The sequence below is a fragment of the Enhydra lutris genome, unplaced genomic scaffold (assembly GCF_002288905.1).
Source record: "Enhydra lutris kenyoni isolate GAN:26980312 unplaced genomic scaffold, ASM228890v2 scaffoldscaffold3, whole genome shotgun sequence".
NCBI lineage: Eukaryota > Metazoa > Chordata > Mammalia > Carnivora > Mustelidae > Enhydra > Enhydra lutris.
The window spans coordinates 67,849,818-67,864,471 of NW_019154087.1; the positions used below are offsets into that span (position 1 = coordinate 67,849,818).

Below are 14,654 nucleotides of genomic sequence, written 5' to 3' on the forward strand. Positions count from 1 at the left end.
ACCAGGGCTCAGATCCAGTCTTTGGCCAACCCTTGGATTCTGCCAAACACATAGAATAACTTAGTAGGAGAGGAAGACTTGGGACATTTCTGGGAATCTTACTTATTTCAGCAATTCAATTAAATAAACATGTAGATGCTTAGGATGGGCTTCATTAGATTCTTTCCTCAGAAGACTTTAATTTCTAGTAGGGTAAGGAGGCATATAGATAGGTCATTTCAGAGTGCGACAAGTGCCATGGCAGAGGTATGCTCAGGATTCTGAGCAGCAGCTGTAGGGACACTCAGTCCCCTGAGAAGTGTAGATATATGTGTGTGGGAGAAGGTGATCAAAAACTTCTTGGAAGGAGTTGCTAAGATACGTAGGAATTACCTAGATAGAGGAAGGGAGAAAGGCATTCCAGGCCAGGGAACACAGAGGTCATCAACAGCACAATGAATCTGAAGAATCACAAGTAGTGTAGTGTTGTCAGAATATAAAATTGGAGGCAAGAAATAAGATGGACAGAGACCTGTTCATGGAGGGCCTTGTATGTGGTGTTCAGAAGCTGGAAATTCCTCCTTAAGTCTGAAGACTTGCATGCCTTTTATGTATCCATTAAATGCTCTCTAAATAGTTAACATCATTCTTTGGAACTCTTGAAAACATAATCCCCTTATACGCTTCAAAGCAGAATTAAGTCAACTGTTAGTTTAATTATTTGTTACTTGAGCCCAAGATCCTTGGTTCTGTGTCCGATTTCACATGGTTCTTCAGGGTACCCAGAACCTTAATCAGCCATTTCACAAATGATTGCCAGAGCTCACAGCTTGGGAGCACCGAGTGTAGGTGCCTGAGTTCACATTCATCGGCACTGGCAGAACAACTAAGAAGTTGGCTGCAGCATCTTCGGGTACCTTCAGATAGCCTGTCCCTGTCATCACCATTGTTTTATAAAACGCCAGTCCACATAAAATATGTTGCTTGTGTTTGGGTTAAAGAGAACGGGGTGGTGTGGGAGAATGGTGATTTGATCTGATGAGTAGTAGTTGACTTATTTTGCTTTGATTTCTGAGTCTTTTTACTTCTAACGATCCATTTTTTTTCTTTTTTTTAAATGCTATTCCAAACTGTGAGTTACCTTGAAAAGGGTTGGTGAAAGGCACTGGGAAGAAACACTTTTGGAAGAGAGGAGCTTGAAGAGGAATACCTCATTCCTTTATTAAGAGATGATCAGTCCATTTTAAGCACAAAATAGAGTTTAGAAATAAGCAGTGTTTGTGGGGAAGGTGCCTTTTTTTTTTTTTTTTTTTAAGGAAGGAAGGCAGTATTTCCAATCGATCTTTGCAACTCATGTATTTATATAGTTTTACTTATATTTCTCCACACATAAACTTTTTCCTGAATCATCCATAATGGAATTCCAGGAAGATGGGTTAAATATGTTGCTATAGTTTACAGTTGTCATCTGTAATGTTTTATTTAGCCAAATCTTTTTTTTTTTTTTTTTTTTCCACTACTCCCTGTACAACACAGAACACCATATGCCATTGTCCCTGTCAGGAAGCAAAGGTTTCCCTGGTCTGTGCCTGTGCCTGTGTTTATGCCACAGAGGAGCTGTGGTCCAGTGCCATCTTTTATTGATAGGGCCAGCAAAGGAGAAATCTAATGAAATTATCAAAGCTTTGAATTAATTATGAACTTGAATAGGAGAGCTAAGCTCTCTGGAGCCAGGGATCTCATTACCTATGCACTCTCATTGCATCCTCTTCTGGAGCAGAAGGCATTTTCAGCTACGGCTCTTAGCCTGGCTTTGGACTTTATTCAAACTTGCTAAACTGACATCCTTTTCTTACTACGACGTGGCTGCTAATGTCCATGCTGATTAATTTAATTCTGCTCTGGATCTACAGGAGATGTCAATAGGTTTTCTCTACCCCTCCTTTTGCCTTTTGTTATTTTCTCTTTCTCTCTCCTTTTTTTCCTCATCAAATTGGATGTTATACGAGTTTTTATCCTTTTTGGGTAATATGAGACGCTTTCAGGATTCATGTATAGCTTCATGGAGTATAGTGATTGATTTAAATTTAAGAACTATATATTCCATCTACTATGTATTCCCTGGATATTTAGGTAAGCACAAAGTCAAATATTTCTTCTTTGAATTTTGAACACCAAGTGGAAGTTTTTCTTTTTTGTTTCTACTTTAGAATTAATGGTATGGGAGTAACTTCCATGGTCTTAGCAGCATTGTTCATATTCTAATGTGTGTTATATGGGAACAACAGATCTCACTTTGTGGGTGTAGCTTATAAAGCTCCCTGATGCGGAGTACTTAATGTTTGCTTTACCATTCTGGTATTTCTTTTCCTGGTTAAAAAAATATTTTTTTTTTGATGAATAAATCAACCTCTTTTTTTAAGCCCAATAACCAAATCAATAACGACAAGGTTTCAATTTACTATTGGTGATGATTCTTTGGTACTGTCACATAGGTTCAAAACATCTCATGGCAAGTCTTTTCTGCTTGCTTTGAGACCCATTATTTATGAATTCCTAAGCTGCAGCTCATCTATCTTAGTAAAGTACAGGCCACTGGCGATTTTTGTAAGCAGTGAATAACTTTGCTTTATAGAGTCAATGTTTTAAAGTTTTTGAATAGTGGGGGTTGGGAGAATGATAATCTCTACTTTCCTTTTTCTATTTACTTTCAGTGAGTTTTTCCCCCCATTTATTTTCTTTATAGGCAGCTGCAATATTTAATTCAGCCTTTGGAAGCTTTTTGGTAAGTAAACATGATTTAACTCGTCTATTTTAACTTTTGTTGTGATGTTGTTTGTATGAAAGATTTAGTGAAAGTTGGACTTCTTTTACCATTTAGTTAAGTACAAAAGTTCTTGAATCTTTTTATGTGCCATTAGCCATATCCTGAAAAATTAGTTGATAAATAAAGGAAATGTTCTCTTACAATATAATTTGTAGGCTTGACGTTTAATATTCCATTTAATGGATTCAAGGAATCAATTAAAACACTGTGTGTCTCCTTATAGAAGTTATGTCAATATATTGATCATTTAATGAGGTCTTTTAGATTATTATTATTTTGTATCATGGGACTGAGGATTTTGAAAAGGAAACATGACCCAGCTGGTCAGAAAGGGAATGCTAATTTACTTGTTGACATGTCATTTATTTTGTACATTTCACTGTCAAAGAAGCTACTGGCATGGATACTTCTGAGAAATCTGTGTGAAAAAAATTTGAAATGAGGAAATGATTGAGTAATTTACAAGAGAATGCAATATTTTTTTGACATGTGAACTATAAATTGTATAAGGGTTAAAAATAGCTCAGTGTTCATAAGTAGAACCACTATAATTATAAGAATAATACTATTTTAGCATTTTTAATAGTTTTTTAAGTAATAATATAGCAAAGACTTGGTTTGTGTTATCAAAGAATGAGAAGGAAACTGAGTTTTCTGTTAATTGAATATTTTTATTTATATCCTCCCTAAAACTTTGCCAAATTCATGAAAATAAATTAGAATATTTTATTTTTAGGTACATAATTCATTGGCAGGTATGAAGTACCATGACAATTGAGAATAAAATCAGTGGGGTATAAAATAGTTCATGAATTTAGGCAAAATATTAATTACTTCTGTTTAAAATGCTGTTTATCTCACTTATGATTGTATGTATTTGAATGTACCTGAAGCTTTTAAAGGTTTTGTTACACAAGGTTAATTCTATGTAGTGCTACACAGCTTTTCAGGTCCCAGTGTTACAGACCTTTTAAATGATGTAGCTTCTGCAAAATATATGCTTAGAGTATATCTTATTTTTAAAGAAGTAGTAATGTTATTCCCAATGCTGTATTATTATTGGGTTTTTGAAGAGAGCTAATAACATCTATTTAATGAAAATGAGCTCTGGAGCTACTTACTTCAGACTCAGTAATATTTCATGAAATCTTTCTTTCATCTAAGTATTATTTTCCATATGTTGTCACAATTGACAAAATAATATCTGTAAAAGATGATCTTACTGGAAGCCAGGGTTTTTTTTTTGTTTTGTTTTTTGTTTTTTTTAATGTGGTTTGGAATCCTATATGTCTACTATCAAAACATGGTTTCTAAGTTGGATCTCTTACTCTTTAAAATGTCTATGGTTATTGAGAAAATAAGTTGAAGCTATTGTCTGAATGACTGGAGCAAAGTGCACTGTCACTTAGTTGGAGGGTAAACTCGCTAAGTATAGTTTGAGTTTTGCACTGATTGTATGAACAGTGAACACATCTGAATATTAGTTCTCCCAGGCCCAATTCTTTGTATGGTCCAGGGAAGTAAAACTCATTCTAGGGACTCTTTAGGATTTTTTTTTTTTTAATGCTCTTTCGCTTCTAAGAAGTTGTGCATTCTCACTCCTAAGGCTCCTGCTTTTTTTCCTCTTTTCATCTTTTTTCTCACCTTACTTCCAGTAATCAAAAGTATTGATCTCCTACCACACAGAGGTGGTTTTCTGGGTCCTACTGTGTTGTGGAGATGACACACAGAATAAGAAATACAAGGTAAAAATTAACAAGTCACACAGAAGGTGTTACCAAATGATGTATGATTGTCAGATGGCACAGGTAACAGGCACTCAATTCAAAAGTCAGAAGCAATTTCGCTGAGCTGGACTTTGAAGTGTGGTAGGACTTAGCTAGTATAAGCGAGGGGTGGAACTGGCAGAAAGACAGAATTGTCATTTTCCACTTTTCCTTCCTCTTTTGTTCCCTCCTTTTTCTGTTCCAAAGTTAGAAATGACTGGAAAGGGTTTGAGAATGAAAATGATCATTGGAGATGTTTTTGTTTCAGGGTTATAAGAAATAGTAATTCTCTTCCCCCCCTCCTCCACCCCCCGCTTCATCATAGTTACAACAAACCTTAGATTATGGACTATATTTGAGTCTGGGCTAAACCAGTTAGAATTAGGTTCAGATTATTGAAAATAAAAAAGAGTAATTGTGGCATATATAGGATATTTTTCTGTTATCTAAAACCTGGAAGGAGGCTACCACATATGGTGGCTTCATGGTCTCATTGTGGACAGATACGCCTGTCTTTCTCTTCCATCCTCCACAGCATGCACTTTCCTTCTTCAGGCTTGCCTCAGGGTCAGAGATAGCTGCTGGAACTCCAGCCGAAAAGATACCTGGATAGTAAAGTCTTTACTTTGGGAAAGCACAGAGGAGCTCTCCTAAAATCCAAGTTAGCTGTCTTTAAACAGCACTCCTAAATTCCAACACTATACTTGCAATAATATCTTATTGCAGAGCTTACTTATACGATTATACTTAGCCAATGGAGAGGTTGGGACATGTGGCAATTTGCTAAGAGCTGAAAATTGGGTTTCTGTTACTAAGAAAGAAAAGAGTGGATATTAAAAGACAGCTAGCACTTTCTGCCTATGGGCAGTGTAGAGCAATTGCCAAGAATTCAAAAGAAGGGATTAATCTCAGTTAATGATATGAAAAGGCTTTAGGGAGAAGTTGGTGTTTGAGTTGGGCTGGGGAAAAGGACTTATTTTAGAGGAAGGAAATTCCAAAGTATGACCTTCATGTTTTATTTTGTTATTCTTTTTAAAATTTTTTTCACTTAATTTACTTTAAAAAAAAAAAACTTACTGTTTTCATTTTAATTCCAGTGTAGTTAGCATAGAGTTGTTATATTATTTTCAGGTGTACAATATAGTGATTTAGCACTTCCATATATCACCCAGTGCTCATCACAAGTGCCCTCCTTAATCCCTATCACCTCTTTCACCCAGCCCCCACCCACCTCCCCTCTGGGAACCATTGGTTTGTTCTCTATAGTTCAGAGTCTGTTTCTTGGTTTGTCTCTTTCTCTCTCTCTTTTTCCCTTTGCTTGTTTGTTTTGTTTCTTCAATTCTTCAATTCAAAATCATATGGTATTTGCCTTTCTCTGACTTATTTCACTTAGCATAATATTTTCTAGCTCCAGCCATGTCACCGCAAATGGCAAGCTTTCATTCTTTTTTATGGCTGAATAATATTCCATTGTACATATATACCACCTCTTCTTTATCCATTCATCTGTCAGTGGGCACTTGGGCTGCTTCCATAATTTGGCTATTATGAATAATGTTTCTATAAACATAGGGGTGCATGTATCTCTCTGAAGTAATGTTTTTGTATTCTTTGGGTAAATACCCAGTAGTGTGATTACTGCATATTAGGGTAGTTCTATTTTTAACTTTTTGAGGAACCTCCACACTGTTTTCCAGGGTGGCTTCACCAGTTTACATTTTCACCAACTTAAATTTTCGCCAATTTAAATTCTTAAAATTTAGGATTGGGGTAGTAGTATGGTTTCCAGAATCAAACTGGCTTGATTTAAATCCTTACTTGACTGAATTACTAATTTAATCACATGACCTTCCCTGTATATAAAATGGAGTGGATAGTACCTAAACTATACATTGTTGTGGTGAAAATTAAATGGGGTAATCCGTGTAAGATACTTGTGATCTAAGTTTGGTCCAAGCTCTGCCATGAACTTTTTTCTGTGCCCATGAATATCCATAAAATGAAGAATTGGTTCCCTATGACTAATGATTATTCTCTGGTTATAAGTGACCATTTCTTTTGTATTTACATAATGGAATTTGAAAGGGGTATTTACTTCAGATTACATTAAAACTTTGATTGAAAGCCTTTTTTAGAGGAATTTTTGAAGAAAGAACTTTGAGGGCATTTTTGTTGATTATTAGACATCTGGGTATACCAAATAAAATAGTGTACATATTTATAGCTAGTTTAATAATGTCCCAGGTCTAATTAAAACACAGTGTTTTTAAGAGCTAATTGTTACAGGGAACTGTGTTGTTGTTGTTGTTTTTAAATGTAGCAAGGCTGGTAATAACCAATGATAGATGAATTCAATTTACATAAATTTGAGACCAAGAGAATATTTTAAAATCATGCCACAGAGGATTGCTTTAAGTTAAGAAGTTAATGTCATTATCTCCTCCTCTCATTTAAATTGTTCTGTTTACAATAATTGTGGAGCATAATAAGTGTTTTAAGATTTCTCACTTGATGAGATTTTAATAGAATTTGATAGTCACCACTCTGAATAACTGAACTGTTAACAGAATTTATATATATATATATATATATATATTTTTTTTTTTTTCCTATGTAAAACCAGGCATTTCAAGTTCAACCATCTTATGTGTTGCTTCCTCACCAAAAGAAAGATTTTTTAAAAAACAGATATTGGCAACTTTTAAAATAATTCCAATTGAAAAATCCTCTCTTTAATGTGAAAAGATTTAACTATTGAAAAAAGCTTTGGTCACATGTTTTGTTACACTTTTGGCATTTTTGGTCGGAGGCTGAATTCAGTGTTTCTAGGTCTTCAAGAATTACAGGTTAAAACTTAAAAAGAAAAGGTAGAACTTTTCCTATTTAGACTCCTCAGCCTATTTTATTATATTTGGTAACTCTTGAGGGAGTTTGGTAATGCATCAGGGGTAATTCTGAGGAAACCCTGGTAAGTGACAAAGTTGATCGTGCCGAATTGAGTTTCTAATAACTGTGTCACACAACATTATAGCAATTTGTAAGTGTAAGGATTTTGAAACATTACCAAAGAGTTGCAAGCAAAGTGAAATCATCTTTGTGAATGCATAATACCAAGTCTAAGAAAGATCTGTAAGAGTTACTGTTTACTTTCTAAATCTCTTCATTTAAAGTATCAAGAAATGAGTTTGTTTTATGTAATTCTTTTAAAGTAGTCATTATTGGAACCAGCTAAAGCTATTCTAAGATGAATAAGGATTAAAAGGAACTCCTTGCCTTAAGCTGAAGGAACTAGCCAGAAGATATTTTTCTTCCCTCATCCTATTGTCATCTGTCTTCCCTCTTTGCTTTAGCTGGTCTGCCATTACTACCCAGCTTTGTAGTGAGATTTGAATAGTTACTGATACTGTTATAGTCACTGAAAGAAAGGAAATTTCAAACACAAATGCTATGTTTTAATAACTTAGGATGTATGTTTACCACCCTGTTTTATTCTTTGAAATTTCTTGTACAAAAATGTACTCAGCCATGCTTAGCATGGTCAGAGAGGTAGCACATTTACTTTGTTATTCATTGAATGCTGTGTAACAGTGCTTTTTAAAAATCAGAGTAAGAATCTCAAACATTAATGAAGAGGGTTAAGGGTTATAACCAGAGAAGACTCAATTGTTGCATTGGGTTTTCGTTTCACCTAAATCTAAGATGTCAATTTTTAATTTCGTTTATGTTTATGGAATACTCATTTTGTGTAACACTGAAAACTGCGCTGATTTTTTTTCTTAGTTTGCTTAAAATCTAACCAACCCAAATTACTCAGTTGAGATCTTGGTTTTCCCCTAAAAGTTCATGACTCTTTTATAAAACGGTTTTTATTTTCATTGAACTTATATGGCAAAAAAAAAAAAAACACCAAAAAACAAAGACCAAAAAACGTGAGTTTTTAAGCAGTTTTCGGTACAACCTTATAGGATGTTATTTTAAATTCAACCATTTATTGCTAAGGATTTGATAAAACCAGGATTTAAAATAACCTATTTTAAGCTTTAAAATACCTCATGAGGGGGTGCCTGGGTGGTTCAGTGGGTTAAAGCCTCTGCCTTCAGCTCAGTTCATGATCCCAGGGTCCTGGGATTGAGCCCCGCATTGGGCTCTCTGCTCAGCAGGGAGCCTGCTTCCTCCTCTCTCTCTGCCTGCCTCTCTGCCTACTTGTGATCTCTCTCTCTGTCAAATAAATAAATAAAATCTTTAAAAAAAAATAAAATACCTCATGAACTATGTTCAGACAATGGGAAACTGGTTTCTCCCTTTATAAAATAGAACCTGTCATCATGCTGTATATTTCATTGAATCACCTTTTTGGGCAAATGAATATCAGAAAAGTTGGATTGCTGAGCGTAGACTACTTATTCTTTAAAAAACAAAATGCAGTTGGTTCAGTTAGCAGTATGGCACAAAATAGAAAAATAGGTTATAAACTAACACACATATATTCAGAGTCCATTAGATTCAAGGTACTTTTCAATGAAGCAAATACACAAAACTTAAATACGTGAAAAGTGTAGCAATAAAAGATTTAAGAAAGAGGGAAGAACTGCCTTCAAGACAATGTGTTCCAAATTTTAGGCACCTTATGACTTTTGCCATCTTGGCATATTATTTATATTATTAAGTTAAAACTCCCTTTTTTGTTAAAGATTTTATTTTTTTAAAGTAATCTCTGTACCCAGTAAGTCTCGAACCCACAACCTCAAGATTGAGAGTCACACACCCATGCACTGAGCCAGCCGGGCACCTCTAAAACTCACTTGTAAAATTTAACTTTATTTTAAAGTGTAACTTGACATCAGCACATAAACAATCTTGTCATGAGTAGACGGTAACTGAAATGAAATCAAATGGAAAAAAGCTATTATTAACTTGTAGCTAAACTCTGCTGCCTACACAAGGCTCTCAGTCCGAAGTCTGCCCTCTTTTTGATAAAAAGTAAAATTAGCACTGGTACCACACCAAGAACAATCTGCTGTGACCTAAAAGATTGAAGAGAGCAAGTTTTAGCACTAATTCTCTGCTCGTGTGTCCTTTAAGCCATCTTGCTTTGACTTCCACTTTGAGCAGCACTGTTCTCCCAAGTCATTTCTCAATCATTTCATCACAGAGGTGAATTACAGCCATCTGGGGAGGTCAAATGAAGAAACCCCCAGAATCAGGGACTCTAGCAACCTGAACACGTTATTGTTTCTTTCCTCAGAGTTATTTCCCCACATAACATTTGTCCAGAAAAGCAGTATGCCTGAGTGCCAAACATGTTTTTAGAGGTAAAAATATGCTGTAATGCTCGAGGCAGGAAAACTCTGTGATAGCTACATTTGGGTTTGTTTCTAAAACAGACTATTGTTTGAAATGCCGTCATTGTGAATAAAGATGGTCTTTGTACTTAATAAAATTATATAGAATCCTTACCTACTCCATGTTAGCTATGTCTGTGTCGTCTGACAGGACTTGTGTAGCAAGTAAATACATTAGTCACAGTGACCATTTTTCTTGCAAATTTGTGACATAGATTTAATTATAGGAATGACCAGCAACTTACAAATCTAATTTTGGTGGAGGCTGAGGCAACTTTTTTTTTTATTTTAATAATGATGGATTTTTTTTAAAGCAATGATTTCATTACTATTTAAAGAAATCTAGTGGTGTAGAACTAGGCAATTGACTGAAGTTATTTTATTACCCTTTAACAAATGCCATGTACTTTCATTTCTGTTTTTATTAATTTTTAAAATATCATTCGGAAAATACTTGCTCCTATACACATTTAGATAAAAATAAATATAAATGGAGGGAGGTAGGATACTTGTAAAGGGTCTCCTACAAAACGTGACCCTAGTGGTTGGTTAAAATGACCAAATTTCCTTACTTCGAATCCAGCCTATTATAGAACTGCTTAGTTTATGGCCTTTAGTAGGAGATCCCCACTTATAAGCCATTGTGGTAGATAGTTCTCATTTCTCTACACTGAAAGTTTACCATGATTAATCTGTTTATTAAGCTAATAATTGGGGGACCTGGGGATAATAATGTGGTGAGCCAAACAAGGTTTCTATCTTCATCTGCCTTACAGATTCTCAAGGTGAAAATATCAAATCCCATGACAGGCAGGGGAGAGGAGGTAATAATTTTCCATTATTATTAATATACCTCATTGACTCAGACCCCACTGCCATTCCAAAATAAATCTGGACATATGGAGAGAAGCAGGAGGGCATCTGAGCTTGCATAAATTGTATTAATTTTTGGATTCCACCAGCCAAAAAGAATCTTTTATTTAATTACTGGCCTTTATGATAAAGCAATGCTAGACTAATCTAAATTTCATCTAGCACTCAGGTTTTTGAGTAAACATTTAGCACTTCTCAGTAACAATAGTCTGTGTTATCGGAAATGGCAGACTATAGTTTGAAATAAACAAAAAATCAAACATCAGTTTTTTTAGCTCTAATTCACTTCACATCACTGTTTGACCTTATATCAATTTTACTTAATGAAACATTTATGGACTTCCTACTGTGTGCTAGGCTCTGGACAAAGGTTCTTCTTTCGAGTTCTAGAACTCAAAAGAAGAAGAAAGGAATATATGATCCTTGGCATCAAAGAATGTGAAATTTCTAGACTTAAATGGTGCTTTGGGGATGCTTGGGTGCCTCAGCCAGGTAAGTGTCTGCCTTCAGCTCAGGTCATAATCCCAGGGTCCTGGGATAGAGTCCTACATCCAGCTTCTTGCTCAGCTCAGCAGGGAGTCTGCTTCTCCCCCTGCCTGCCACTCCCCTGCTTGTGCATGCTCTCTCTCTCTCTCTCTCTCTCGCAAATAAATAAATAAAATCTTAAAAAAAAAAAAAAGGTGCTTTTCACTGCGTGATTCCCCAAACTGATTCCTTAGTCATGAATTGATGATTTGGACCTACAAAGTTTGAGGACCACTTATTTTAATGTAGAACTTCAAGTAAAGTAGTAGATCATCATCTCCATTTATCATGAAACAAACAAACAAAAACACCATTCCATTTTTATTACAACTTTAAGGAAAACTGGGTTTTAAATTTATGTGTCTCCCAACTTACTTGTTTTTAAAAGCTGTTTGTCAGAGACCAGATTAGTTTCTAAATATATCAAAAGCTGACTTACAAAAGTATCTTATAAATGTAACATTCTGTAAGAACATTGTGTTAAAAATTAACATTAAAAAAATTAACATTTTAAAAACTAATATAGTAATATATGTTTATTTTAGAACTTTTGAGAAATGGAGATAGAATTTTCTAGATATAACTACTATTAGCATTTTGGTGTATGTCCTGTGTGTGTTGTTCCAATTTTAGTATATGTGCTGTCAAAGTGAGCACAAGTCCTATGTATTCTGTACATATAGTTAACAAAAGTGGTATTGCAGTGTACAGACGATCTTATTTTTTTCCCTTTTAACAACAATATAAACATTTCCACATATTCTGATTTCTCCCTTGACAACTTGATTTTGCTTTATATAATAAATAATATTTATAATATTCTTTTGGATGGGGTATTGATACTTATTTAGTTGTTTCTCCATTGGTAGACATACGGGTTGTTTATATTCTTTTACTATTATTAAAAAAAAAGCTTCCACAACATTTTTGTGCATAAGTATTTATAGTTCTCCCTGTTAATTATCCTTTTTAGGAAAAATCCCTAAAGAGCAATAACTGAGTAAAATGATACAACCTTTTAAAAGATTCTTTTTTTTTTTTTTAAGATTTTATTTATTTATTTGATAGGCAGAGGTCACAAGTAGGCAGAGAGAGAGAGCAGGGGAAACAGGCTCCCCGCTGAGCAGAGAGCCCGATGTGGGGCTCGATCCCAGGATGCTGGGATCATGACCTGAGCCGAAGGTAGAGGCTTTAACCCACTGAGCCACCCAGGTGACCCCTTTTAAAAGATTCTTGATGCTGCTAAATTGCCGTCCAGAAATAGTGAACAAAATTATCATCCTACTATATGGATGTTCAGAAGTATTCATTTTCCTTTATCTTCACCAACTCTGGTTATTTTTTTTTAAGTTTTAACAAACTGGTACTTTATCTTAATTATAATTTTTTGAGAAGTTGCTCTTTTATTATCGCTTTATTGGCCATTTGAGATCCTTCTATTGTCAGTTATTTGTTCATATCCTTTGCTCATTTTTCTTATTGAGATGCTTATTTTGGTTTCAAAGTGGTCTTTATATATTAAGCATATGAATATTCTACGACATATATTGTAGTTTGTGTGTGTGGGTGAGATGACTTTGAATCAACACAAGTTTAAAATTTCTTTAAGTCAGATTTATTGAGATAAATCAGTTTTTACGCAGAAAATTGACCCATTTTAGATAGACAGTTCTGAGTTTTGACAAAATGTATACAGTCTTATAACGACCACCTTATTCCAGATAAAGAATATTGCTGTCTCCTCCAAAAGCTCCTTCTTGCCCCTTTGTAGTTAGTCCCCTTCCCTATCTTCAGCCCTTGGCAATCACTGGATTTTCCTATCCTCACAGTTTGCTTTTTTCCAGGAGGTCATATGAATGGGATCACACAATACATAGTTTTTCAAGCCTGGCTTCTTTCACTTAGTATATGATTTGTGATTCATCTTTGTTGCTGGGTATATTAGTAGCTCACTCCTTTTTATTGCTAAATAGTATTACATTATCAATTGACTGGTTGATGAACTTCATAGTGTTTCCTGTGTTTGGCCATTATGAATAAAGCTGCTTTAAGTATTTGTGTACAGGTTTTTGTCTAGATGTATGTTTTCATTTCTCCTGGGGAAAATACCTACGTGTTGGCTTGCTGAGTTATATGGTAAGTATATGTTTCCTATTGAACAAAGCCACCACACCATTATCCAGAGTGGTTGTACCATTCTACATTCCTCCCAGGAATGTACAAGGAATGCAGTGCTTCACATCCTGGCCAGCCCAAGCATTAGCGATACTTTTTATTTTTGTCAGTCTAAAAGAGGTACAGTCATTTGTCATCGTAGCTTTCAGTTGTATTTCCCTAATGGCTAATGCTTTTGGACTTATTTTTATGTGCTTATTTACCATCTGTATATCTTCTTGGGAGAGTTTCTCTTCAGACCTCTGGCCCCTTTTTTTAATGGGGTTTTTTACCATTGGATTGTGAATTTTTAAATGTATTTTGGACAGCAGTCATGTAGGGATATGTGTTTGCAAATGTTTTCTCCCAGTCTGTGGCTTTTCACTTTCTTAACAGTATCTCTCAAAAGAGCAGAAGTTTTAAATTTTTATTTAATTCAATTTATCTATTTTTTTTTTTTAATGGCTCATGCTTTCTGTGTCCTTGCTAAGAAATCCTTCTTTAACCAAAAGTCACAAAGATTTTTTTCTCCTATGTTTTATTCTAGATGTTTTAGAATTTTTGTTTTTACATTTAGGACTTTGCTCCAGTTTGAGTTAATGTTTGTGCCACGTATAAGTTGGGGTTCATTACCTTGCATATGGTTGTAGAAGTTTAAAGTTTTTATGTCTGTCAAATGTATCCATCTTTCCCTTTACAGATTTTTTCATAGCCTTTAAATTTATTAAGCCCCTTTCTACTCACAATGTCAGGTAAAATTTCACATGTATTTTCTTTCAGTTTCACAGATACAGTGTATATCTTCTTAGTGTTAAAAAGCAAAGCCTATTATATGAGAGTTCAGTAAATACAAGTAAGTTTGAAAGCACTTCACCTGATTATGGTGTCATTAGATAAAGAAGTCAGTTTATATCACTACTGTCCTTACTGGCTTTCCTTTTTTTCCCCAGGTAAGTTCAGCTTTGTGGTGTTACTTTCATATCTGCATAGTGACATATATGCTTGTCCCTGAAAATAATTAGATCAGTATTCATGACTGTTAAGAATTGTTTCTCTATCTTAGGATATTACACATGACATTAATACAGTTACTTAAGATAAAATTATTTGTTTGAAGTATAAATGGGTATGTACACCGAAGAATGAAAATTATAGAAACCTCATTTTGATCTTCATCAGTTCATCAGC

The 14,654-nt window shown here is 34.7% G+C and overlaps 1 protein-coding gene across 4 annotated transcripts in view; it reads left to right on the forward strand.

Moving 5' to 3' along the window:
- LOC111157320 (solute carrier family 10 member 7) overlaps positions 1-14,654 on the forward strand; it is a 250,574-nt gene that overhangs the window by 66,332 nt on the left and 169,588 nt on the right. For 3 of the 4 annotated variants that reach the window (XM_022518639.1, XM_022518629.1, XM_022518648.1), the window contains exon 5: positions 2,726-2,764. The exons of the other annotated variant lie outside the window; for it this stretch is intronic. In XM_022518639.1, the coding sequence (XP_022374347.1) occupies positions 2,726-2,764 (39 nt within the window). The remainder of the gene's footprint in view (positions 1-2,725; positions 2,765-14,654) is intronic. 4 annotated transcript variants of the gene reach the window in all.